The 26,927-nt window shown below is 36.6% G+C and overlaps 1 protein-coding gene across 1 annotated transcript; it reads right to left on the bottom strand.

Moving 5' to 3' along the window:
• Positions 1–2,416: 2,416 nt before the first annotated feature.
• Positions 2,417–23,309, bottom strand: LOC149084830 (DBH-like monooxygenase protein 1). The gene is made up of 14 exons (XM_089232571.1): positions 22,290–23,309; positions 21,645–21,791; positions 21,361–21,537; positions 17,862–17,948; positions 17,579–17,770; positions 17,371–17,470; positions 16,855–17,021; positions 15,763–15,820; positions 13,592–13,677; positions 13,372–13,410; positions 8,559–8,618; positions 7,969–8,096; positions 3,919–4,078; positions 2,417–2,723 (listed from the first exon to the last, which is right to left on the bottom strand). Exons 1-14 carry the CDS (start codon positions 22,572–22,574, stop codon positions 2,526–2,528), a joined length of 1,884 nt encoding a protein of 627 aa, XP_089088697.1. The 5' UTR covers positions 22,575–23,309; the 3' UTR covers positions 2,417–2,525.
• Positions 23,310–26,927: the final 3,618 nt, after the last annotated feature.

Here is a 26,927-nt window from a genome sequence, read left to right as displayed (position 1 = left end):
TGTACCGATTCGTTGGGGGGGGTTCCGCGGGGGGGGGTGCATGTGTGGTGTAGCAGTAGTAGGTAGGGGCTCGGGGATCCATGATGTTCTTAAGTCAGCCACCTCGTTGGGCAATTTGTCTGTTGTGGCGTTGTATTTGTATATACAGGGTACATAGGTAACAGGGCGTATGACATTTTACCGGCGAACCGTTGATTCTAGAGGTATACTGCCCATTAAAAAAAGTATCCAAATAACGCAAATAATGCGTAGTACTCAGATATGTCATTCATATTACAATAATTGTTAAAATAAAAAATTAACTTTTAATACAGTCCCCCCCCCCACCCCCCGTGTGCCCAAAAACCTAATTAGAAAGTTTTTGCTCTGTCTCTCCTGATGTCAACAAGGAAAAAATTCCAAGTGCAATATTCCAGTGTTAGAATTCGAGAAACGGAGGAAAGTTGGGGGAAAACTGCATTAAAATGCGGGTAAGATGGTTTTCCTCGCATTTAATGCTGCTTTTCCCCAATTTACGGTGGTGATAATCTAACTAATGGAGTTGAACCTCGGTTGTAACAATACCTTAGCTGTAACGTCGATTGGGAGTCCGGACTGATTACCATAGTGAATCATGTTAATGAACCTTTCTTATAACGTCGATGAAAAGCAATTACTTTGGATATAGTGACAAATTTTTCCTAAATTTTGTTTATGTTTCAATGACGTTTTCCCAAGAAATTCTTAAAATTAGAGCTGATCACATCCTGGAAATGTTCTTCTGCTGTTCTATTTATAAGAGTTTCACAATTTTTTGTCATCGCCCCTTCTTCAAAAATTTGTCTTCTCATCTACTTCAACTCAAGTCAACCAATAGGATCCTATATTAAACCCAAAGGTTCTACTGACCCCCGGACCGTTCCATCTCCCCCATTGGAAAACACTGATTTATACCTAACGTTGAAAAAAAAAAAGATTTATTGTACTTTTGCTGTTCGAACTCTCAGTCATTGATATCTACAATATATATATGACCCATACACAATAAATTTCTGTATCTCGCCCTCTTTCCAACTATTTTTATAAAAATGCCCCGAGTTTTTCATCGAAGCTTGCTTTCATTCCCACTTTCCTAGAATCAAAAATGAAGGTAATTTACATAATTTTATAAGTTGTGTAAAAATGAATATGACGATAAATATATTGATCTCATACGTTCGCCAAGTTCAATTTTTTTTTCGTGAAATACATTTTAGTGTTGTTGTAGCATTTTTTTTTTTATCTCGTCAAGGGTAACTTATAAACAATATTTGGTAATTTCCTCATCATTTGGCATCATGTTTGGCGAGAATCAGTGATTTCCCGTATTAATTTTGCCTATTTCCCATATTTTTCTCGATCAAATTGGTGTCACCCTATTAAATAAAATAAAAACTTTATGCTAAGTATTTGATTGCCTCGTCCGAAAATAATATTTTTCGTCCAAAAAGGTCTTGAAAACGTCAACCACGGTTGTAATGATACCTCGGTTATAACGATAAAATTTCGAGGAATCTTCCACGTCGCGTTATAACCGAGTTCAAGTGTACTATATAATCTCGTGTTATTTTGCAGGAAAAACATAAGCTCCATTTCAGAAGAAAGAAAATTGAAATACTCCCCCCCCCCCCCATCCTGGAGAAAATACTGCGTACGCCTATGTTCGTCTTGCACAGTGTTTCCCCAAGTGGACGATATCACCCATTGGAGAGATGGAATGGTCCGGGGGAGACGATATAGAAGTAGAAGTTACTGATATAGCATAGGATCCTATGGGTTGGCTTGAATTGGGAGCGATGAGAGGAAAACAAATTTCTGAAGAAGGGAGCGATGGAAAAAAAATTGGGAAACTGTGTGTGTGTGGTATAGCCATTAAACAAAGAAAATATTTTTTTCAACAAAAAGTAAACAACTAAAATAATATAGTAAATAACAAAAATATAAATAAGTAAAGTATGCACCTCTCATATCATACCAAAAAATAAACTCCATAATATTTAAAGAAAAACCCTCCGAGAAATCGGTAATTTTGAAGTTTTTGACGTTTGCCACTTTTTACGATTGTTTCCATATTCTTTTTTTACAGAGTTATTCTAGTAAGTAAATAAAATGCAGCAAAAATCAAAAATTCAAGTTATCGATATTTTTTCTTAACGAATTCAACTTCCAAAATGTCACGGGTAAATTTTTTTCGAATAGAACGGAAGCGCATATATTAGTAATCAAAGTTTTTATGATTGGGATCGATAAAATATTTGCTTTTTTCCCTTGAATTTAACTTTTTTCGCCCGATCATTTTTCATATTTTACTTTAATTTTCGAATCAACTGTTAAATTCTCATTTCTTTCGAACACTCTTCATGAAATGCCATGTATATGCGATAAAAATGAATTAATTGACGAATATAACTTTTTATGCAAAAATTTAATAACGAATCTCACAGAAAAACAAAGAAAAAAAACGATCTCGTGACGTCAACAAATTTCGATCTTGGAAGTGATGAACACTAAACTTTTCTTATGATTAACAAAACAATGATATACATTACGATTGAGTCTATTGTGATTATTTGCTTTATTGAATTGGCCATTGATTTTTGAGAAGAACTTTCTATTGACCAATTGTCTGTCAAATACTTCTTTGAACAACGGTCGGGCTCTTCGTATGTTTCATGTTCTTTTGGGTAAGTTATCAAACCCGGCATCTGTAAAAAAATTAATAAAAAAAACAAAACAAATTTAATGAAAGAGCTTAAAAAACTTTCTTTTGATACCTTAAATCAGGGGTTCTCAAGCTGTGCGCCTCCAACATTTAGTCACCCTCCGCGGCGCCTCTGTCAAAGGTTTTTCGAAGTGATTCTTTGTTAAACAGCTCTGGGGAGCCGGCGGGACTCGCGGATAAACATTGAATGGGGAAAGGGGGCGCTGCGGGTTGTAAAAGTTTGAGAACCCTGCATTAAATAATTCTTTATAGAATATAATGCAGTGAAACCTCGCTACAATGATATTAGTACTAGATATAACGATAAATCCCTCTAGAACGATAATTTTTCAAATCTTGTTTGGAATTGCCTTAAATCTAATGAGTAATGACTATAACTCCTCTCGGTACAACGATATCCTTTACTACTATAACCATATTTTCGAAGAGATTTTGAAATCGCTACAACGATGTTTCATTATATTTCGCTAAAAATCGCTTTTAATATATTTCTAAATTCCTAACTCGTGGTTATTTTTTATATATACTGAGAGCGTCTTAATAACATCAGTTTTTTGTGCAACGTGCCCCCTGAAAGTGTTAATGTAGTTACCGTGAAGCTAATTTGAGTAGTACACAAAAGTGTAGTGCAGTAAACGTCTTTACAGGAGCAGAATATATAACTGAATTTTGTCAATTAACTAATGTGTTACAATTTGTTGTTGCTAATAAATACTTATAAGTGCATTTTTTCTGGTAGTACTTGATGATACTAACAATGCCGACTTAGAAGAGACACCAAGAGCAGCATAAATTTGGTATCACATACAAATATACAAATACAAATACAACGCCACAACAGGCAAATTGCCCAACGAGGTGGCTGACTTAAGAACATCATGGATCCCCGAGCTCCTACCTACTACTGCTACACCACACATGCACCCCCCCCCCCGCGGAACCCCCCAACGAATCGGTACATGCGGGAATGTGCGTGTACGTGTAGTGCAATCTGACGTAAAGTTTGTTTCTGTGTAATGCTTGTTATGTGTAGTGCTGTCATCTGCCCCCAGTTTTACTAACTATGATGGTAATGTTACATCTCGATATAGCGATAATCCTTCTACAAAGATATTTTTTTCTTGGTCCACAGAATATCATTATACTGAGGTTTCACTATAATTTAAAATATTTCTTACCTTCAATCTGATTCCATCGCCGAGGAAGCATTGCGATCGATGGTAACCATATCTCATAGCGTCTTCGGCAATATTTATGTAGTTCGAGGATATCCAAGGATTTTTCCTATCAAAATGCTGATAAAATGTGTAATTCGAATCTTCACCGGGTTGTTCTGGCCTATTCGTAAGTACGAAACATTCAAACGAGAAAATATTAAAATAAATTACTCATGGATGTGTGTTATGGAAATAGAAACTGTTATACAATACAAATTGTAAATTTCTGAAATAGGTTCTGAGAGAAATACTGCTACATATTTATTTTTTAAACGCATATCCTTGTAACAGTAAGAAACTTTCAGACAGTTGATTTATTTATTTAGCCATTTTTCAGTTGATTCATTCATTTATTGTTTGTTTTGTGTGCTGTTGCTTTTCATGCAATTTTAATTCCCACGAAACGTTTGATTTACGACTAGGTGTACATTGTTGCATTGGAACATCGACACCGGCGCCAACGCTATATCTGTTGGGGAGAAAAAAGAGGGAACTTGATAAAGTACACTGGCATGCTGCGCAATAATAGTTCCCTCAGGGATGAACTCATTATCTCAATGGTAAAAATATCCACGGCTCAAAAGAAACCAGCTGAACTTACCCAATACTGGCTCAACCAGGTGGTTGATAATAGCACGCTGTATTGGCTAATCTAGGTGGAAAGTCACGTGTAGTAGTATGTAATTGATGAGTTCAACCTCTGAACTCTCCCTATACAGGGTCTCCTGTAAGTCCTGATTCGGCCTTTATCGCATCAACCGTTCGTCGTAGAAGTATGGTTCCAATTTGGAAAATGCTCGAAATGTGTTCAAAAATAGCTCTGTACCAGTTTCCAGAGTGAGAATACAGTGTTTCGCAAAATAAAGAATATAAATTTTTATACGGTTGCCCTGTGTCTCCTGAGCCCAACAAAAGAATGTTCACGTTTCTACGTGCAATATTCGAGATAATCTCACAGGGCCGGATCTTGAATCCTCCAAAATACGCTGCCGCAGAAGGCGCCAACTAAAAGGGGCTGATTTTTTAGGGTTCTAACTGAAGGGGAGGAGCGATTTTTTATCATCAAAATATCATTCAATTGCACTTGAAAAATGTTCAAAACCGGTTCTGATTCAAAAATCTGAGAAAGGCTGGGACAGCATAAATGAGGGAAAGGAGCGTTGTCCATTAGTTTTTGCCGTTCTTTCATAACTTTTCTCAGATTTTTTTAAATTCAAATATCTCAGCGAATATTGCGGTTAAAACATGGGATTTTTTGATGGGCTCAGAAGAGACAGGGCAACAACTAGCTAATTGAAAGTTAGAACACAGAGAGACCGTATTAAAATTTAGATTTTTTTATTTTATTTTGTGAAACACGGTATTTTCACTGTCATAACTCGTATAGGGTGATTATTGAACACATTTTGTGTGTGTATGTGTATGTGAGCATTTTTAAGTGTGAGACCATACCTCTACTACGAACGGTTGATGAGGTAAATGCCGCATTAGGACTTACAGGACACCCTGTATAATATTACGAACAATTTCTATACGTGGAATTTCATCGTTGTCGATTATACAGTTGCGTTCAAAAAGATCGGACGATCGGTTTTTTCCCTCTAAATGAAATGCAAATCATGTTATGCAAATCGGAACTACGTTGTGTGAGGTCTATCTACGTAACTCTTACGACTCAGTTAATTTTATAGGAAAAGAAAGGGTATATAATATGCTGCTCCCCGAAAGGAATTCATTCAAAGCTCAAAAAAAGTCGGACAGTGTGAATTTTTCTTGTTTCTGGAGCTGTTTTTAATTTTTTTTAATTTAAAATCATTTTTCTTGCAACTTTGGAGGTGAGGGAAATGCCTCGTAAAAGACAAATTTCTCTGGAAACAAAAAAAAAAACGCATCGTTAAACTCATCCAAGATGCTAAACTTCTAAGTGTTCCAAAATCGACAATATGGGATGTTCGGAAGTGGTTTCAAGTGCGTGGTGAGGTAAACATAAAGTCTGGTTCTGGTCGCCCAAGAAAAACTTGTTCCAGAATCAATCGCTTGATAAAACTGCATTCGTTAAAGAATCCGACGAAGAGTGCAGTGGAGATAAACCATGAATTCTAAGCCAGTTTATGGAGTTTCTATCAGTGTCTCTGCAATCAAGTTACCTTTTTATGAAGCTCGTCTTTTTGGTCGAAGATCCACAAAGAATCCTTTGATTTCTGCTAAGAATAGAAAGGCTCAACTTGATTTTGCTCGGAAGCACCAAAGTTGGACTCCCAAACAATAGGCAAAGGTTGTTTGGAGTGACGAGTACAAGTTCCAAGTGTTTGAATCGCGTGAACAATGATATATTAGGCAGCCAGTAAACCAGTGATTCAACTGGAGCTCTGTTTCCTCCAGTTAAACATAGTGGTGGTAACATCATGGTGTTGGGCTTCTTTGGGTTATCCGGTGCTGGTTCTTTGGTGCGAATAACAGTCATCATGGGCCAAAACAATATTATTATTATTATTGTTGTTGTTGTTGTTGTAGTAATAATAATAATAATAATAATAATTGTGGCAATATAGATGGACCAAAAACAATATTTGGACATTCTAAAGGCACACATGTTACCCTACGGCAGAACTCAAATGCTTCGAGAGGATGGATTTTTCAACAAGAAAATGATTCGAAGCACACAGCCAAGTCTGTGTAGTCGTGGTTTACCGCCGAATGAATGACGCCAGAACTTTGCCACTGGACTTATCCCGTTGCCGAGATCTCTTCCAGCCCAGCTTCGTGGCAGAGTCCGGAACACGACTTTTTTACCGCCAGAAAAATGAGAATTCTAAAATGGCCCATCGATGTTACCTGATCTAAATCCTATAGAGAACCCATGGCAGGTGATTAAACGTCGGTGTAAAGCTATGAAATTTTCTAATCTGGGTGAAAATTTTCAATTTTTGCAGCAAGAATGGAAAAAATACCTATCAAAAATTTGACGGATTTGGTGGACTCAATGTCCCGCAGATGCAGTGCAATAATTAAAGCCATTTGGGTATTCTGCCAAATACTAAAAAATATGTTATTTATTAGGTTTATTTTTGAGGGTTTGATAATTCTTGTGAATCGTCGGATTTTTTTTTTATCTTATAAGTTCGAGTACTTTTGTTATAAACAAAGTACATGATTCGATTACGGGTCCATTTTCAGATACGTATTTTATTAGAAGGTAAGAATCAAATCTGTATGCTTTATATACCGATTGTACCCACTCATATTAAAATATTTTAGCAAAAATAAAGTCGTCCAACTTTTTATGAACGCAACTGTATCAGTGCGTATTTGAAATTATGTTTGAGTTAAAAAGCTGTATTTTGAAAACAATCAAAATGCATGGAAATACCATTATATGTCAGCTTACATTCATGTTTGATGCTCTCTGAGAGGTTTTGACCATGACTTGATCATGACTATCAGCCATGGCAAGCAAAGTTTAGGTGCTCCCCACCCTAATGTTGAATGCATGGTTAAAAGGTGAATTTTCGGGACTCTTTTCAGTCTAGTGGACGTGGCATCAGATCTTCTTACATCTCTCTAGTTGCGGCCTTGGTTTTGACTAACAGGAAGAGACTTATTTCGTTGCAACTTCGCAAAGGCTCTTAAACGAAGTAGTCACATACTTGGGGTTCTGTAAATCCAAGGCCATTTTATGAAAAACTCAAACTGGTGGGCCACTTTGGAGAAAGGGCATTCAACAGTGTGGCAGAGGTCATAAACATCGACAGAGGAAATACAATAGGTCTTTGCTCACGAGTGGACATTTTTTATATTTACTGGTAGGCCAAATAAAAAATCTAGTGGGTCAAAAACTCCATCAGTTGGTGTTGAGAAAAAGCTTGGTAAATCCCTCATTTTGGAGTTATATCACGGACTCATAAATTCTCAGTTCAGTCTGCGTGATCTTTCTTTGCAGTCGTTGGAGTCATTTAGCGTTCAGTACACGCCCGAAATATTAATAATAAAAATTTACTAAATTATACTGACCTTATTTCCATTCCAGCAAGACTTTTTACCAAATCGCAGGTTGGACTGCTTAGAGCTCTCGCGCGAGCGATTTTTGGATAGTAGAGAATAAAGGCGAGACACATCTCCTCTCCTGTTCCAAGTCCACCCTTCGGAGGAAAAAAAAGACCTCCGTGTTATGAATGTCAACACTATATGATTTGCATGCAGGGGGTGGGGTGGTGGTCTGTTTTTTAACCTGGACCATCTAAACGAATCGGGCTCAAACTTTTTTTGGACCTCTTGATCCCAACTTATGCATTAAAGATCTTGTATATGCATATTAAGGAAAATCTTCAACAATTCGGAGGTCCTGCTTGAATCTTGACTAGTGCCCGGCTTGCCTTCTTGTTAAGACGCCACTGTGATTGACACAAGCTACCCAAGCAGACACATAAGATTAACTGGTTGTTATTAATTGGTTATAAAAAGATAGATGGAGTACATATATTATATCTACGTACTCAAACCCTAATTACTAGAGGCTGCTTAGACCAAATGAATGCGCATGAATTTTCAAAACTTGAAGTAAAATTATGCATTAAAAATGTATATTCTCTTGAAATACTTACAAAAGTAGTAAGATTCCTACTAGTGGAATCGTAAGTACATTCCATCACAAGATGGTCACCCTGTGAAACAAAAGTAATAAAAATTTATTATTTATTTTAAACAAAAAACAAATACAAATACAAATACAAATACAAATACAACGCCACAACAGGCAAAATGCCCAACGAGGTGGCTGATAAAAAGATGCCCATAAAAATATGGTTGTCATATGTTTCAAAAATACAGCAACCCAATTAAAAATGCAATTAACACAAATTACAAACAATATATACACATGATAAAATATTATACGATGCCCATAAAGATTACTTATGGTTGTCTTATTCTAAGAATGGATAGCTTCTCGATTTACCCCAACATGTTTATCGTATTTCTTTTTAAACGTGTCAATTGTGTTACAATTTACTACCTCCGGGGGTAAGCTATTCCATTTATTAACAACCCTATTGGAGAAAAATTCCCTGCGACACCATAACCTTGCATTGTCCCTCACCAATCGATACTGGTGTCCCCTTGTAAAAGCAGTCGATTGGCGGTGTACTAAAAGTTCATGGTCCATCCTATCCATCCCATTGAAAATTTTGAACACTTCGATCATATCTCCTCGACACCTGCGTTCATCCAATGTAAACATATTCAAAAAATGAAGTCTTTCTTCATAACTCAAGCCCTGTGTGCCAATAAGGACACGCGTAGCTCTTCTCTGCACCCCTTCAACCAAGTCTATGTCCCTCTGTAGGTATGGTCTCCAAAACCTTACAGCATACTCCAGTCCAGGACGAACTAAGCCTCGAAAAAGAGGAAGAATGACTTTAGGAGAACGCGAAGAGACCTTTTTGAAAATGAGACCAAGCATTCTATTCGATTTTTTGACAACCGCTGAACAATGTTCAGAAAACTTAAGTCGCTCGTCAATGAGAATTCCCAAATCGGTGACTCTAGTTGCATCCGGGATAGTGACACCATTCAACTCGTAAGAGAACCGTTGGTTGTTCGAACCAAAATGAGCGACCATGCACTTATCTACGCTAAACGTCATGCTCCATTCATTTGCCCATGCTGCAATCTTGTTTAAGTTGGTCTGGAGCAACTCCCTATCGCTTTCATTCCCGATTATCCCCATTAGCTTCACATCATCTGCGAATTTGCTAGTAATTCCATCGATACCCTGATCGAGTTTATCGATAAAAAGTGAAAAAAGTATGGGGCCAAGGACACTTCCCTGAGGAACTCCACTTGTGACGTCTGTCCAACCAGAGAATTCCCCGTTCACCATAACTCGTTGCGACCTATCTCTTAACCACGATTCTATCCAATTCAGCAAGTTGCCCCCTATTCCAATCTCGTGTAAACGCTTCAAGAGTTTGCCATGTTGGACCCGATCGAATGCCTTCTGGAAATCAAGGTAAACAACGTCGACATTTTTGCTCTTACCCAAAGCCTTAGTCACGTAATCATAGAAGCAAAGGAGGTTAGTTACACATGACTTCCCCTTCCTGAACCCATGCTGATTATCCGACAATACATTATTCTCGTCTATCCACTTCACAAACTGCCTTTTGATGATAATTTCCAAAATTTTCGAGAGGGAGCTCGTCAAACTCACTGGACGATAATTAGACACCACTTCTCTACTACCCTTCTTAAATATCGGAACAACGTTAGCCAGTTTCCAATCTCTCGGGACGATACCCTCAGCAACACTACTCCTGTATATCTGTGCGACTGGCCCCAACAATTCATTAGCACCTTCCCTGAGAACCCTGGGATAGATATCATCTGGTCCTGGTGCTTTGCTTGCACATACATTTCTTAGAAGATTTAGGACCTCCACGTCTTCCACTTGAATATCGTTGAGCGTTTTATTACCCCATGCAACACCCGTATATCGAATATCATTATCTCCATTAAAAAGCGACGCGAAAAAGTCATTGAAAGCACTACACATGCCTACATTGCTCTCTACTTTTGAGCCTCCTATCGAGAGGGGGCCAACTGTCCCCTTACATCCATTATTGACGTATCGAAAAAATGATTTTGGGTCAGAGCCAATGTTATCTGCCAACCTAGATTCAACTTGCTTTTTACTATCCCTTATCGCTTTCTTCAACAGTCTTCTTTTATCAGTAAACAATGATAGGTCACCTCGTCCACTTTTATACTCTCTGAATGCTCTTTTCTTTTCAAGATAAAGGTTCCGCACGCTATCCGTGAACCATAGAGGGTGTGATGTACAAACACGCTTTTTTCGAACAAAGGGTATGACGTCGTGCAAAACAGAGGACAGCTTCGTACTAAATTCTTCCCATTGACTTACCACCCCTACTGATTCCAACCGGTCTTTGAAAACTTCCGCTAACCTTCTTCGCAAAACATCAAAGTTAGTTCTCCGAAAACAAGGAACCAATCTTTTGTTATCAACCTTACCCGAGGAAAAGTTACAGTGAAATCTGACGATACGATGATCACTGGAAGAAAACTCTTCCCCCACCGAAACATGTTCAACTAGATCCTCAGAACTAGTAAGAACTAAATCCAAAATAGCAGTACCCCTAGTGGCTTCTGATACATGCTGATACAAAATTAATTGTTCTTTTACATGACGTCAGTTGTTTTCACACAATGAATAAGACTCACATAACATTATTGAAATCACACAATTAAACATTCCTTCAAAATAATTTCTAGCATTTACTGGTGAAAATACATAGTAAAATATTGACGAAAGGGACGAAAACGTCAATCAAATTGATTGACGTCAAATCAGACTGTCTTCAGTTATATATATGCTCAAGAGATGGCGCTGACAAATCATTTTATGAAGTTTTATCTTTTATGTAAACGCACGCAATATCCGGGGGTATAGGCTAACTATTAACTTTTGAACAATGATAACGGTACTATGTAGTTCCACTAAAAAACAAAATTATTCTCTGGAGTTCGTCGAATCATAAACGTGTAATAAACGCTTGATTGGCTGAAACTAACAAGTGATCGAATTCAGCCAATTCAATTTAGCCACGAATCATGCCTTCATTAAATAAAAATTTATGGAATGCTGAAAAAATAATTCTCTAATTCTTTAGATCAAAATTCATCAATAAGTCTTTTTCATACAGTCCACAGACTATCATAATCGATAGCGCCTCATTATGAATTTCTGTGTGATAAATTATTTTTAATAAAATTTGTTTCTGAAAATTACATGTGTAATATTAATATATTATCCCTTTATCTAATGGCGGTACTTTAAAATACCGTGTTAGATAATTTATTTTATTCTAACTTATTGTTTAAAAAACAGTATTTTTCTTTAATTTTTCTTCAGTTAGAACTAAAATGACTTACCAAATAATTTACATAATAATTATTTATCATTATGATTAAAGCTATATTTTATTTTAAATTTATCATCATTTTACTCTTATTCTATTTTTCATACAGGGTGATCAGCGAATAAGCCCTTATTTCAAAATTAAATATCTCTGCAACAAAGATTAATAGAATTATGCGGTAAACGGTACGTTTATTAGCAAAACTGTAAGAATGTTGTACAGAAATTTCGAAAATTTAGTTTTTTTTTTAATTTTTTAAAATTAAAAAAAAAACAAACAAAACTGGAGATTTTGGGGTTCCGAAAATCCTCATTTGTGTGAAGAGAAGCCACTGCATTCGCCTAAAGTTACTGCATGGGCTGCGGTATGTGCCATGTGTGCTGACAATTGTTCCAAAATTGTAACGTAACGTTCAGTAGTAATCATTTCTCGCACGAAGAAGGGGCCGATATTGCCTCTGGCGCATACCGCAGCCCATGCAGTAACTTTAGGCGAATGCAGTGGTTTCTCTTCACACAAATGAGGATTTACTCCAAAATCACCAGTTTTGTTTTTTTTTTAAATTTTAAAAAATTAAAAAACAAACTAAATTTTCGAAATTTCTGTACAACATTCTTAGTTTTGCTAATAAACGTACCGTTTACCGCATAATTCTATTGATCTTTGTTGTAGAGATATTCAATTTTGAAATAAGGGCTTATTCGCTGATCACCCTGTATCATGGTGGATAAAGGGTTTAAGAGGTAGATAAAGACTTTTTAATAAAGTATTTAATTCGTTTTTTATATGTGTAAAAAATGAATTACTCACTACAGCATGATAAATGTATATCGAGTGGCAATAAATATGTTCAGGTCTGTAACTAGGTTCGGGCAAGAGGAGCAATGCCCTGGAGCCCGAGAAAAATGTGCACCCCACAAAAAAAAGTACACTTATTTTGCAGTTTTTTGACAGTTTCTTGTTTGAAATAATCTGCAAAATTAGAAGAGGAGGAGGGAGGACATGCCCCTTCTTTTTCTGAGCATAGTAATTTGAAGGGGGGCCCCAAGAAGGCACACTACGGCTCTGATTATGATGATGAGATATTCATCATTTTATTTTTATATTACAGTCGACGCTTGATTTTACGATCCCCAATATACGAACTAATTTCCTGGTCTCAAACAATATACTATTAGCTATTGGTTTAAACGTCCTTCCCATTTACGAACTTTCGATTTTATGAACTACAGTATCTTTTACGTCTGTACGGGTTCGTAAAAACGAGCGTCGACTGCATAACACGTATTTAAACATATATTTCACAAAACATTTATAAATACATTATATAGTTATGTTTTTTCATATTATTTCCTATATAAAATAACTAGCCTCTTTCTATCAGCAATAGATTAGATAAGCTGAAATTTTTTATTTATCTCACATGACTAATAACTGATGACTATAAATATTGTACCTACAAAGAAAGAATACTCACGGGTAGCACAGTTACTTCTTTGGGCAAATAGCGATATTCCTGTAAATATTTAAAGGGATTAAACACAAAATAAAATTGTTCTTCATCATTACGAAGTTTACTTTACATACCATTATCTGAAATTCTTGTGTTTTGAAATAAGTTGAAGTATATTAACGCAGGTTGATTGATAAATTAATTAATTCAAAAAACGTAAACTTGGAGATGTTTATAGGCTTACCTGATATTTAAAATCATAATTCATGTCTGCGGCCAGTGGTGGCAACTCAGAGTTATTTCGAAAGTGTCGAATTTTCATCTGCCGTCCTATGAAAGAACAGAAGTATAACATAGAGCAGGGCTTGACAAATAGAAAAAAATTTAGGTGCCAGCCAAATTTCTGAGGATCCAAGCCTAGTTTACATAGCATACCGTCTCAAGAAAAACGGTCCTAAATTATGGCTTATGTTTTTTCGACTTTCCAGAACTTTCCTTTTCCATGCTTGATAAACGCACTGTCATGAAATCAGAAAATTTCATGTCATCATTTGATTTTAATTTAGCAATAACATATATGGAAAATTCTAGGCACTAATACAGATATTCTAGTCACTGTGGTGACCTGGCACCTGGGTATTGTCGAGCTAATAAAGTTCATAAAGTATGCAGCTTGCAATAATGACCATAAAAATTCTTGAATGTCACGATTACTAAAAGTCTGCTACTTGGAAATTTCGGAAATATTTGATGGAAAATAATTTAACAGTAAATCATAGAACCCTCGACGTATAATAATATTTATCGCTGATTATTGAAGGGCGTGGTGGCCCAGATCGATAAGATACTCACCTAAATTATCAAAGGATGTTATAGAGGTATCGCGAGTTCGATATCCTATTCGTCCTTGCAGGGACGAAACAAGCATTTTTGCCGCCCCTAAAGCTTCAAAATTCGATAATTTTATAATAGTGTTTTTTGTTCCCACTTAAAACTGCCGCCCCTAAATTATGTTACCTGTGGCAGTTGCCCCCTGGCCCCCTCTAGGGCTGGCCCTGCGTTCTTGTCAGAAACTTTTCTGACGCAGAGGTAAATCAGAAATGGCAATAACATGACCACAGAAAAGATTGCTACAGCACGGAGTCCCACATCGAGGAGTTAGCGCACCAACCTCTCGGTGAGTATAAAAAAGCAAAAATGTTGAACGTTTGTGGTTCGGAATTGGCAATAAATTGTATAGGTACTGGTCTAATTAGCCCTCGTGTGCAGAAATTAACATGGTGCGACATAAAGGATCAAATGGTTATTCAATATAGAGGGCAAACGTCAGTGCTACAAAATTTCATATCTGTGTGCAGGAGGTTAAGGGTACTATGATCATTTTCGTCAATATTGGGATAACGCTGTCAATTTGCAGTACTTTTGTTACACTACGCATAGGTGAGCCTATAGGACATCAAATCCTATTTGAATAAATAACAGAAATAGGAGAGTCACTCTCTTTTAATTACATATTCACTTTATCAAACAATCGAGCTCCATAAAAAAACATGCAGTACTAAAGAAAAATCTTTAAACGGCTCTCCTGTCAAATTTCCCTTTTGTGACCTGGTGCCCTACTTCTGACATATATAGATACTGTATTATAATGTCACACGTAATATCATGTTTTCTGTCTTGTAATTTCCGGAAACACACTGGGAAAAAGCCGGTAAAATACTTTATTATAAATATTCTCTTAATTCATGTGGTAATGATTTTTGAAAAATACTTAATTTTCCATAGGATACGAGAGATTTATAAGAAGTAAAAACGTCTAAGGCCGGGATTACACTATAAAAGTTTGATAAAATACCTTTTATAAAACTTAAAAAATCCAACCAATAAAGCTCATAGGTTACATTCGAGCAAATACAACTGATAATATTATTGGTTGAATTTTTCAAGTTTTATAAAAGAACTTTTATAGTGTAATACAGGCCTAAAATAATCTCTTAATCAATTGTCTCGCCCTGTACGGGAAAAGTTTAAATAGTGCTGTGGTCAAGATCCCTACACCTTAGAGATGAATTCTTAGGCCAAACTTTTCCGAGGGTGCCTTATATTATATTTATTTTTTAGTACATTTATATATCGTAAAAGAATCAAGCAATAACTTAAGTTGTAATAATCGTTATAACTTTAGCAAGTCTTTAGTTGGCCCCCATGTCTGTTATTATGGTATTTAATATGGTGTACGCACCGTTGTTTTAATTCGCCTATAGTCCGTTGAGAGAATAATTCGGCTCGAATAATCATTACATTAATTAAAATGAGGTCTGAATTTATAATCGACATTTTGAGACTCAACACAAGGGGATAACAACAGCTGTTCGTGGGCATGATATCAAAATTAATAAAATTTGTGTTGTATACCTAATAAATGAGAATGTAGAAATACGGCAAATACTTTGATCCCATCTTCCGGAAGCGCCTACGAAAAAAAATTCTAAACATTAATATATATATATATAATTCAATAGTAATCAAAATGATTCATTATTAAGGCTGGGAATCTATTAAAATTTTCAACTGGTTAATCAAAAACTTTTAATCGATTAATCGAATTCTAATCGATTAATCGAATTCTAATCGATTAATCGAATTCTAATCGAATATTTTTTGTGATCATATAATATTAAGATGGTATAAAAATATATTTTATTGATATCTCACTCACATATACTGTACATGTAAACAAATATAGGAATAGATTAAGAAATTAAGGCTGCCCGCTTCCAGCAATTTAATATGCTGAAAATAATTGTCGAAACCTGTAATTTCTTTACTTGGATCTTGTTTTTTTAAAAGAAATCGGTTATTTTTGATTATTATTCACTGATTTCGAAACTACTTTCGATTATACTGTTGCATGCTTGCCCAGAAACTTCTCTCGAATGGTACTTGTGAGAAGATGAGCTGAGGTTCTTCCAAGAATACGGAAAATGTCTGGTCGTAGTGGAAACAATAAATTTTGGTTTTGTCTTCTAAAATTCCCATCAAACTCAATTTGAAACTGAAATCATCAAGTTCCGTTAAATCTAATATCATGAAAATATTGATTCAAATATTTTGAATATGGTCACTTATCCAAGATGCTCAGTATAGAACATGATTCATGACATCTAATCGGTTTTTTCAAAAAAAATCAAGTTAATTCATAAACTTTTAATAAAAATTTTAATCGAATTAACTCAACTGCCATTAACAATTGATCGATTAACCGGCTCGATTAATCGGACCATCCCTATTCATTATAAATCCAATCTACAGTTCAGTATTCCAATAATCACATTAATCAATTATCTCGTCTAAATTGAGGAGAAAAACGTAATATCTTTCACTTTTTTTCGATAACTAGATTTCGAAATAAAATACGTACTGTTTATAACTACATTCGTTTTGTACCAGTCAGTAAGATTTTAATTACGTACTTATCATTCGAAAATACAGTATTACAATACTTACAGGTCCCAGACAGTTCGGATCAGCGTGACCAGCCACGATGAAACGTTTCTGTCCAGGTGGTACCACCAGACAAGGATCCACTGCAGCACCTATCATAAGTGTCATTGCATCGTATCGGCGAAGTTGATAGGTATAGTGGACTCGGAAACCAGACTGATCAATAATGCCTATCAAATAATAACACGTATTTATTATTGCAAACATTATCGTAGAAAATCCAAAAAAATGAGGACCAGGATTAATTAAGGTTATAGATTCACCTTTATATTCCGTAACTCAAAATTTCCATCATAACTCCCACACAAAATTTCATAATACAGGGCCAGAACTAGAGGGAGGCAGGGGGTAACTGCCCCGGGTGGCAAAATTTAGGAGGGGTGACAATTTTAGGTGGGAACAAAGAACAACGTTATAAAATTATCGAATTGTAAAATTGTGGGGTGGAGAAAATCCTATATAGTTACTTGCCCTACATAATACATTTTTATACATGAGCAATAAATACCAAACTCTCACCTGATTTGAAATTCGTGTTGTCATAATGAATTTCTAGTAAGAAATAGATGTTTGCTCTGTCTCCCAAAGGAAGTCCAGCTTGAGGAGGTATAACCATTGCCTACAATACAGAAATGAAACTGTGTTTTGTAGTTGCAATGGAAATTTATGAAAGTGTTTCACATTTTTGTTTAAATATGAAAGAAAATGAAAAAAAATTGAGATTTACTCGAGCTCCAACTCCCCACGCAGCGTATACGCTCTCACATTTTGCGTATGTGTCAGGCGTACCCGGCACATAACATTGATGACCTATATGATGGACGTGAGGTTCAAGTTCCCTGGAAGTTGCTCCTAAACACCGGTAAAGCACCATGTGATGAACAAATGGCAAACTTTCATTGGACACAAGAGGAGCTATCTATATTGGAGAAAAAACAATCGGTCAATCATCATTCATGTGCAAATGCACTGAAAACTCAAAGATGAATAAGTCATGTCTTCGACAGTACCTTTATTACATGATGTTTTCCATTGAGCGTTGGTGCCTTAACGATTTTACACCAATAAGCAGTATCTACTTCATCTGGTATCGTTATCTAAAAAATAGAGTTCAGTAAACTGTCGAGTTTAACACACAGTTTGAAATTCTATAAATATATACACATTTTTAATGAAATAATCATCGAAAGTTATTGGATTGTAAAAAACGTAAAATAACTTAAGAACGATTATTTTACTAATCCCTCGGAGCCAAAGGCATCTTTTTCATCTTTCGAGAACATTCAGGAATAAAATTATGATGGATATTAAGATCATGCCCCGCCCCCCACATCATGGAGCAGGGCTCCTAAGCTGGGATTTTTGGCAGGTTTTTAACCTAGATTTTTCACAGGCCATTCTGTAGTGAATTTATAGTATGAAAAAGCAAAAAATAAATTTAATTATCTCGGGCCCCAAGGCTGCAGTCCTGCTAGCCCCACCCTTGTGGGAGCCGTGATCGAGACTGTGTGTTAAAGATTCTGTTTGGCTATTGAATTGAGAAATACATTGTCGTGTCTATTGCAGATTGAATCCTAATGAAAAGAATCAAATACAACACCACAACAGGCAAATTGCCCAACGAGGTGGCTGACTTAAGAACATCATGGATCCCCGAGCCATTTTTTGGAGGCCCTACCTACTACTGCTACACCCCCCCCCCCTGCGGAACCCCCAACGAATCGGTACATGCGGGAATGTGCGTGTACGTGTAGTGAAACCTGACGTGAAGTTTTTGTTTCTCTGTAATGCTTGTTATGTGTAGTGCTGCCATCTGCCACCAGTTTTTCTAACTATGAGTGAAGTGTTATGATTGAATGATTTTATCGTTGTAGGACTGTTGCTCTCTGTGGCGAGACTTTTTAACGGGGAGATCGGCTCGCATTTGCGCCTTGAAGGTGGGAACCACAGAAAACCAACTTCAGCCGACCACCACTGTGGGGTTCGAACCCGGATCCTCGCATCGCGAGTCCGTCACTATAACCACTCGACCACCACAGCGGCAAAACTGGCATTATGTTTCCATTGTTAGGAATTTTAGAAATTGAATTCACACAAACTAGAACTTTAGTCGAAAGACAATTGAATTTCACCTAGAACGTTAGTCATAAGACAAATTCACATAGGCGTAATTTTGTGCTGGGACCATAGGACCGAGTACACCTCCCAATATTTCAGCTTTTCACGTCTATCTTCCCTTGTGGTTATAAGACAAAAAAAAAAGTTTTAGCACTGTAGTCTTCCATGCCCATGTGTTTCGTTGGTATCGTATTTCGTTGGAAGGAAACGAAAATAATCAGCAAAATATCTTGAAACGCGATTCTCAATCGGTGTGCCACAGTACTTTACGATGCTTTGAAATCAGTTCAGGAATCCACGGGATTTTTTTTTTTTTTGGGGGGGGGGGGAGATCAGCACGCAATAAATGAAAAACAGGTATTGATTAAATAAACTGATTATTCACATGCCGGGGGGGGGGGTGAAAAAGAGGTTCCCAGGAACAGGGCCGCAACTAGGGGGAGCATGTGGTTCTGGTCACCTGGCGCTGGACCAGAAGGGTAGTCAAATTCACCCTTTAACTGCTTTTTCTAGAAGCAAGGGATACCGAAATTCTGGCTTGACCCCGGGTGACAACGTATCTAGTTGCGGCTCTGCCTAGGAAGAGCAATTAATCAGTAAAAAATTATTTTCTATCACAAATAAATTTAACTGAAAAAATTTAAAAATGGAATGGTCCAGGGTATAACATAGAATCATATGGGTTCGCTTGAGTTGAGGGTGATTTAACAAAACGTTTTGGAAACTGTGGTCTAAACCAGTGTTTCCCAACCTTCTTTAGACCATGCCCACCAAATCATATCAGAAATTAAGTTGTCTCCCGTAATTTTTCTGAGGGTATCACCCCCCCCCCCCCCGCCGGTGAAACTTCAGTTTCATAACAAAGATTTTTTTTTTTTTATGTAGAATCATTAGTTTTTGCTTTGCTTCTTTATATTTTAAAACAAGGGGTCTTTGCCCCCTCCCCATTTTTGTCTACTTTTACTAAGGCCGGGATTACACTATAAAAGTTTTCTAAAAGTTATTTTATAAAATTTGAAAAATTCAACCAGTAAGATTATGAGTTGCATTTACTCAAACGTAACCTATGAGCTTTATTGGCAGGATTTTTCAAGTTTTATAAAAGGGATTTTATCAAACTTTTATAGTGTAATCTCGGCCTAAGTCAAAAGCAGTGGTTCTCTCGCTCTCTCTCTCTCTCTCTTAATCAGGGTTCCTCGCACAGGGGGGTTCGTGGACCTTATCTTACTGGCACAAATTTTTTGTTGGACACAAAGCATCAAAAGAACTCTTAATCAAATCCCTTCCACCGATAGAGAAAAATAAAAAAAAAAGCCATCAATAAATTGTTTAAAAATTTGAACTGATATCAAAAAATGAAGGGAGTTCAGAAGGTTCTAAGTCTTTATAGAAAAACTCAAATTACCCCCCTTAAAAATCGAATTGCCTGTTTGTGGGGCGTGGGCCTCACGTTGGGAAACAGGGGTCTAAACCCTAAGGAGGCTCCAACCAGTAGTACTAATCATAGTAAAACCAAAAATAAATAAATAAACCGTATATAAGAGAAAAAAAAGGGGAAAAAGACAGCGCCTTTTATTTATGCTAAAAGATTTCGAAATCGATGCTCCTTCGCCTCTTGTGATGTTGTTGTTCTAATCCTACTACGGAACAGTTTGATGAAGGATGATGCATGAATGATGGATTACTCTGTCTTAACAATTAAGGATAACTCTAAATGAATTATTTATTGACACCCAAAGATAAATCCTCCAAAAAAAGACAGGCACGTTTGACTAGGCAGATTTACATTGTAGACATAACAGAATAATTTTCAATAATTAAATATTTGTAATAAAAACCAAATTTATGTATTTATACTTTTTTATCTGTCTTTTTTATCAATTATTTCCAGTGGTTGAGATGGAAACACGCTTCGATAAATATCAAGGTAATAGAGAGTGTGTACCCAAGTCACCCCACTTGACGGGGTGACTTAGGTACGACTTTGCATTCATTCTTCTCCGCCATCAGTTGCAATTTGCAAAACATATATCCAAGTTGCAAAACATATATCCTTGCATAAAAACACAGAGAAAAACTTCTTTCTCTAATGGTGCAACTTTTAGTAAACATTTTTTATTTTTATAAGGGAGATAATACAAAAAATGTCAAAAATCTGTACCCAAGTCACCCCATTAGACACAGCACACCTCTTTTTCAACATTTACGATTTTTCTATAATTATTACCAGCTTCTTGAGCAACCAATATCGCTATTAGGTCACGGACGACCATATTCATGTTCACTATTGAGAGGTCTCGCTACTTACACGATGAATTATTCAAAAAATTAAAGTCCATGACATTTATAATTGGTTGATTAATAAATAGTAAGAAGAACAAACCAACATACATTTGGTAGCTGGACTTTCCATTCTTGGACATCGGCTGGTATATATTCTAATTCAGCTTGAGGTTGAAGAAGCATGATACTTTTTGTTCCTCGTTTTAATCTGTCGTGGTATGATACAATGGAATTCGAGATCGGATCCTCCTCATGATAAGCATAGATCAGTCGGGCTGTATTACTCTTTAAAAAATTGAAACAAACAAACCCTATTAATGTATATTTACGAAAACAGGAACCATTATTCATAACAGTGTTTGTTCTTAGATGAAAAATAAATATCTACTCACAGATATTGGGAAATCATCGTTGTCACAGGTTTCGAGTTTTCGTTGGAAAGAAAGTATAGTGTGCGTTTCATTCTCATAACCTTCGAGAAGTTCCCAGTCTTGATGAGTATCTAACAATGGCATCGCATTCTTCGCAGAATGGTAATCCTTATAAGAAGAAAAAAAAATTCTATGCGTCTGACATCGATGCATCTACTAAATAACATTGAATTTAATAATTACTTATGAACATCAAATATTTTATCGATTACGTTCAACTAATTTCAACAAAATCAATTCTACTCGTTTTAAGTAATTTCTATTATGATTGCTGATTTCTAAGACTCATCAAAAAATAACAATGATACTCTATAATCAATGAACTCTATAATATATCAGTGGTTCTGGTTCTCAAATTTTTGTGATATGCGGCTCCCTTGCCTTACTCATCGTTTATCCGCAGCTCTCATGAATAGTTTAATAGATATTGTGCCTTCATAAAAGAATCACTTCAAAGCCCGAAAAGTCACACACACATCGATATCGCCAGCTCACTGCGACGTTCCTAGGAGCCGCGACAGACACTTTGAGAAACACTGCTATGCATGATTTACAAGAAGGTTGCTGTACGGATAAGTATAAAATGAATACCAAAAAATTACTCACTCTTAGGTATGCCACGCCATCTTTCACCCAACCTATGGCTATGTCACTTCCGGTCATGCCGCCATTTGGTGATAAACCTAGAGCCACATAACCTTTAGTTAGTACTTCGGCTCGGAAGAGTATCGTTTCAGTCTGACTGTTTACAGTCCAGCGAAGATGGTACCTTTGAAGTGGATCGAGGATATCATAATTGTCTGAATCACAAGATCCCACAAAAATTAGCATCGACGTTACAAAAACATGCACGAATGTCCATCTTTGATCAAAAGCATCAGCAAGTTCCATGTTTGTGAGATTGTTTCTGGGGATCAGACTCGAAGACTCAGATAACACTTAAGACTACACCAATCATTTCCGAAGAGTGATTCCGGACATCTTCTGACATTGATCTTGCTGGAAATTAAGCGATTCCGATGATATATTCAATATGGCATTGGAAACCACATTCTAGATGGATTTTTCAGTTGTTCGCTTCGCTAAGACACTAACAGCAACGTCCAGTTGTCCATCTTCGATTGGAATTTCATGTACAATGCAGATGGGTGTAGTAATTATTTCCTGTGAAGATATTAACATGTAGAGATATTGTTCGTGAGGTTGCTCAAGAGCCCAAACATTCAATGACTACATCCTCTGAGATCTCTTTCCGATGTACTTCTCTCCTCACCCAAACTCCCTAATCTTTTATATTCTGTGGGAAAGAAAAGTTAGACGCATAATAATAATAATAATAATAATATAAAGAAAAAAAAAACGGTTTTCCTGCCATGAAACAGGGGGGAACCGCCGCCGGAAAGAGGGTGGTCGGTCTGTCGGTTGGTTGTTGTTCTTCAGGGAATGGCACCAGTTCAATGTTTAACTGTCATCATGAAGCGTAGCAACAGCATCTGGTTGGGCTTTTTCGGAAGCATTGACTGGAAATGAGTAGTTCGTGTTTTTTTTTTCATACATTTTTCTTTTCATAGAAAGGAGGAGGTTAGACATGGCTTGGCTTCGACTGGTGCTGCACTACAAACTGGTGAGTAAAGTGAAGTGAGGGCAGATGGGTGCACCAGTTCCGCTCATACAACCAAAGACTACACACAGGTGAGTCATTTCCGGCATAAAAAAAAGAAAGAGAGAATGATCTTTGAAAGTGCGGCCTTGACTGAGCAACAACAATGAAATATACGCGCACAAATGATTCTTCACGTGACGCCATCCATGGTATTTAAATCGCGACGGATAAAAATGCTAATAATACAGTAATAACAATAAATTTATGGATATAATTCTTTCTTTTGTCTGGTATAATGCAGACGCGGTTTTTATTGAAGTAATATAAAAGAAAATATTGGGAGAATGATCTCTAGTCTCACACGCGAATATTGCTTGTAATTGGATCATTAAACTACAGACTCATCGCTTCAATTGAGCATGATGGCAATTCAAATCGTTCTGAAGCATGCAAATTGGTTGTGTGAGTGGATTGTTATAATGATTGGATAATTATTGCCTATTTTGTTTAAATAAAAAAATAATTTCAAAATGCTTAAATGTTCTTCAAATGATGTATTAATATGGCTGTGTTCCGATCCTCTTTTGCCTTTTTCGTTTCCTTTGCCTGTCTCTTATGTGCATAAAAATCTGGTTTGTTACCGAATACCGAATAGAAAAATTTTAACGCCGGGGCATGAGCCTCAATCTGAGCTTGTCAGACTATCAAAATTCTTAGCATGCCGAATCTGAAGTGAAAAATTTCTATAACAAGCAGGGCCGCAACTAGAGGGGAGCAGGCGGGTCTCGTGCCCCGGGCGCTGGACCAGAGGGGGCGTAAGTTTTATTTTCAAACCTCTCCTTCAACATTACTAGGGGGTGCCAAAATCCGCACTTGCCCCGGTTAACAAAGCATCTAGTTGCGGTCCTGATAACAAGAACGAACCTCAAGAGCTAGCATCGTTGAAGCTTCAACAAACTTTTATTTCTTATGCAGGCATCACCTATGTTCCGCAAAAGGAAACAAAAGCACTGAAAACAAAAATGGAAATATTTCTTTGTGCGTGGGAAAAGTTAAATCTCCTACTGGCCTAATTACAGACTAAGGCCAAGATTACACTATAACAAACATGTGTAAACATAACAAACTGTTAAAAACAATCAATAAGTGTTTTACATTCGAGCGAATGTAACTGATACTCTCATTGATTGAAGAGAGAAACACACACACACACACGCAATGTCTCCGCTGTTCATACGAAGTACGAAAGCTTGGATAACCAAGGGGAGATGAAGTTCGGAAAGAAAATTCACATTCCTCTATGGGAAATCGAACCACTAACCTCTCGCTGTTCGGGCAAGTACTCTCAGCACCTCCTAGAGATAGAAGGCCTAAGCAGTCTGATTGTGACGTCATTAAGTAGTCCATTTTCCCTCAGAAATATTCAGGGTAAAAAATTCCCTGCTCTTGCCAGTATAATCGTTGTGAGGAAAAGAAATGATCGGGCTCAGAATTGGCGATTTCTATGCCCCACATTCAATGACTATGAGGTATTTCTGAGCCAATCAAGAAGATTCTACGCCAAAATAAGAAGAAACGAAATAGGATGCTGTGTTTCAAAATGTGGCAAACTTGCAAGGTAGTCTGAATGACGTTTATGGCAAACAGTGCAGAGGCCTTCTATCTCCAGGAGGTGCTGGTACTCTGCATTGAGCTATAGCGGACAGATATTTCTTTTCCTTAGAATATATATATATATATATATATATATATACACACACACACACACACACAGTGAGAGGTTGGTGTTTTGATTTACCACAGGAATGTGAATTTTCTTTCCGAACTTCTTCATCTCCACTTGGTCATCCGGGCTTTCGTACTTCGTATGAACAGCGAGAGTGACATCGTTTCTCTCTATGTCACCATTTAAGGGCTAACGTCGCAAGAGCTATTAGCTGAGCAAGGAGACTGTTCATGTGCAGCTCCGTTCAGCGTTCATACATATGCTTTAAAGAAAGAAAATATCTGTTCTCTGTAGCTCTCAATGGTGGAGCACTCACCCGGACAAAGAGAAGTTGGTGGCTCGATTCCCCACAGAGGAATGTGAATTTTCTCTCCAAACTTAATCTTATTGGTTGTTTTTTTCACGTGTTGTAAAAAAGATCTTTTATCAAACTATTACAGTGTAGTTCCGGCCTTGGACTGACATTATTTAGTTTATTCTCATAGGCTCTTTGATAAAGACAAATACAACACCGCAACAGGCCCAACGAGGTGGCTGAGGAAAAGATGCCCATAACAAATATGGATGTCATATATTTCAAAAATACAGCAACCCAATTAAAAATGCAATTACAAACAATATATATACATGATGAAATATTATACAATGCCCATGAAGAACACTTATGGTTGTCTAATTCTAAGTATGGATAGCTCCTCGCTTTACCCCAACATGTTTATCGTATTTCTTTTTAAACGTGTTAATTGTGTTAGAATTTACTACTTTCGGGGCAACATAATGGTCCAAAATAATGCAATAATATATAATACACTGCCCATAAAAAGATTATGGTTGTCTTATCTAAGTATTTATCCCACTATGTTTAACATACTTCTTTTTAAACGTATCAATTGTGTTACCCCCGGAGGTAAGCTATTCCGTTTATTAACAACCCTATTAGAGGAAAATTCCCTGCGACACCGTAACCTCGCATTGTTCCTTACCAATCGATACTGGTGTCCCCTTGTAAAAGCAGTCGATTGGCGGTGTATTAATAATTCACCGTCTATAATCCACCCATTAGCTCTTGAGGCCTGGTATTGGGCGAAAATTTGATTCTGGTTCGGTCTGATTGAGTTTATTTTGGCTTTGGAATTGGTTTGAAATGGGAATGTATAGAAATGGAAATTTATATATTTACTATTAAAAACCCAGGCAAAAAATTCTCTTGATTAAAAACAAGTAAATTCAAAATTTGAACGGTAGGTGAAAATTTGGTGCTTCAAAACACCAATTTGTTTAAGAAAAACTTTTATAGAGAGCATTCAAAATCTCTCAAAGCATTCCCATCATGAGAGTATTGGACGATAGTTAAAATCATGTGTCTCATGGCTCAAATAATGGCTTTTTTGCATTGGCTGTTCTGTTCATCTACACTAAAATTTTATCTCCAGATTGTAATTAGCTTATGCCATAAACTAATTAGAATCTAATCTAACTAATTACTATTTAGAATTTTATATTAGTTTTATTTCAAGTTTTTTAAAAGATCTTTAATCACACTTTTATAGTGTATAATTCTGGTTTAATTAAAAAGTATTTGATACTTCATTATATGAACTGGGGTTGCAAGTTGCAATAACTCTAAAAATTAGTGCACATCGGTCGCGTTTTCTCGTTGAACAGATAACTTAGAACGGATGGCATACGCACTTGAGTTCGAACGTTTGGTTAAAGTTGCTTGCCTCTGTCTGGAACAGATATGGTACCCCATTATAATAATTTCCAATACTCTTCCAGTACCAATGTTGTTTGTGAAAACACTGTAGGCCTGTTCTTTGTGCTCCAATGTTAACAGGATTATTTGGAGTAACGTTGGGCACATACTCAGATGAGATCTCATTATTTCTTCAACACATTTGAATTTTACTACTAA

The sequence above is a fragment of the Pholcus phalangioides genome, unplaced genomic scaffold (genome assembly GCF_987345545.1).
Source record: "Pholcus phalangioides strain wild (caught in Gottingen) unplaced genomic scaffold, Ppha-v1.0 ptg000007l_1, whole genome shotgun sequence".
NCBI classification, from domain to species: domain Eukaryota; kingdom Metazoa; phylum Arthropoda; class Arachnida; order Araneae; family Pholcidae; genus Pholcus; species Pholcus phalangioides.
The sequence above is the reverse complement of the archived record's forward strand: the minus strand, read 5'-3'. Positions and strand labels throughout refer to the sequence as shown.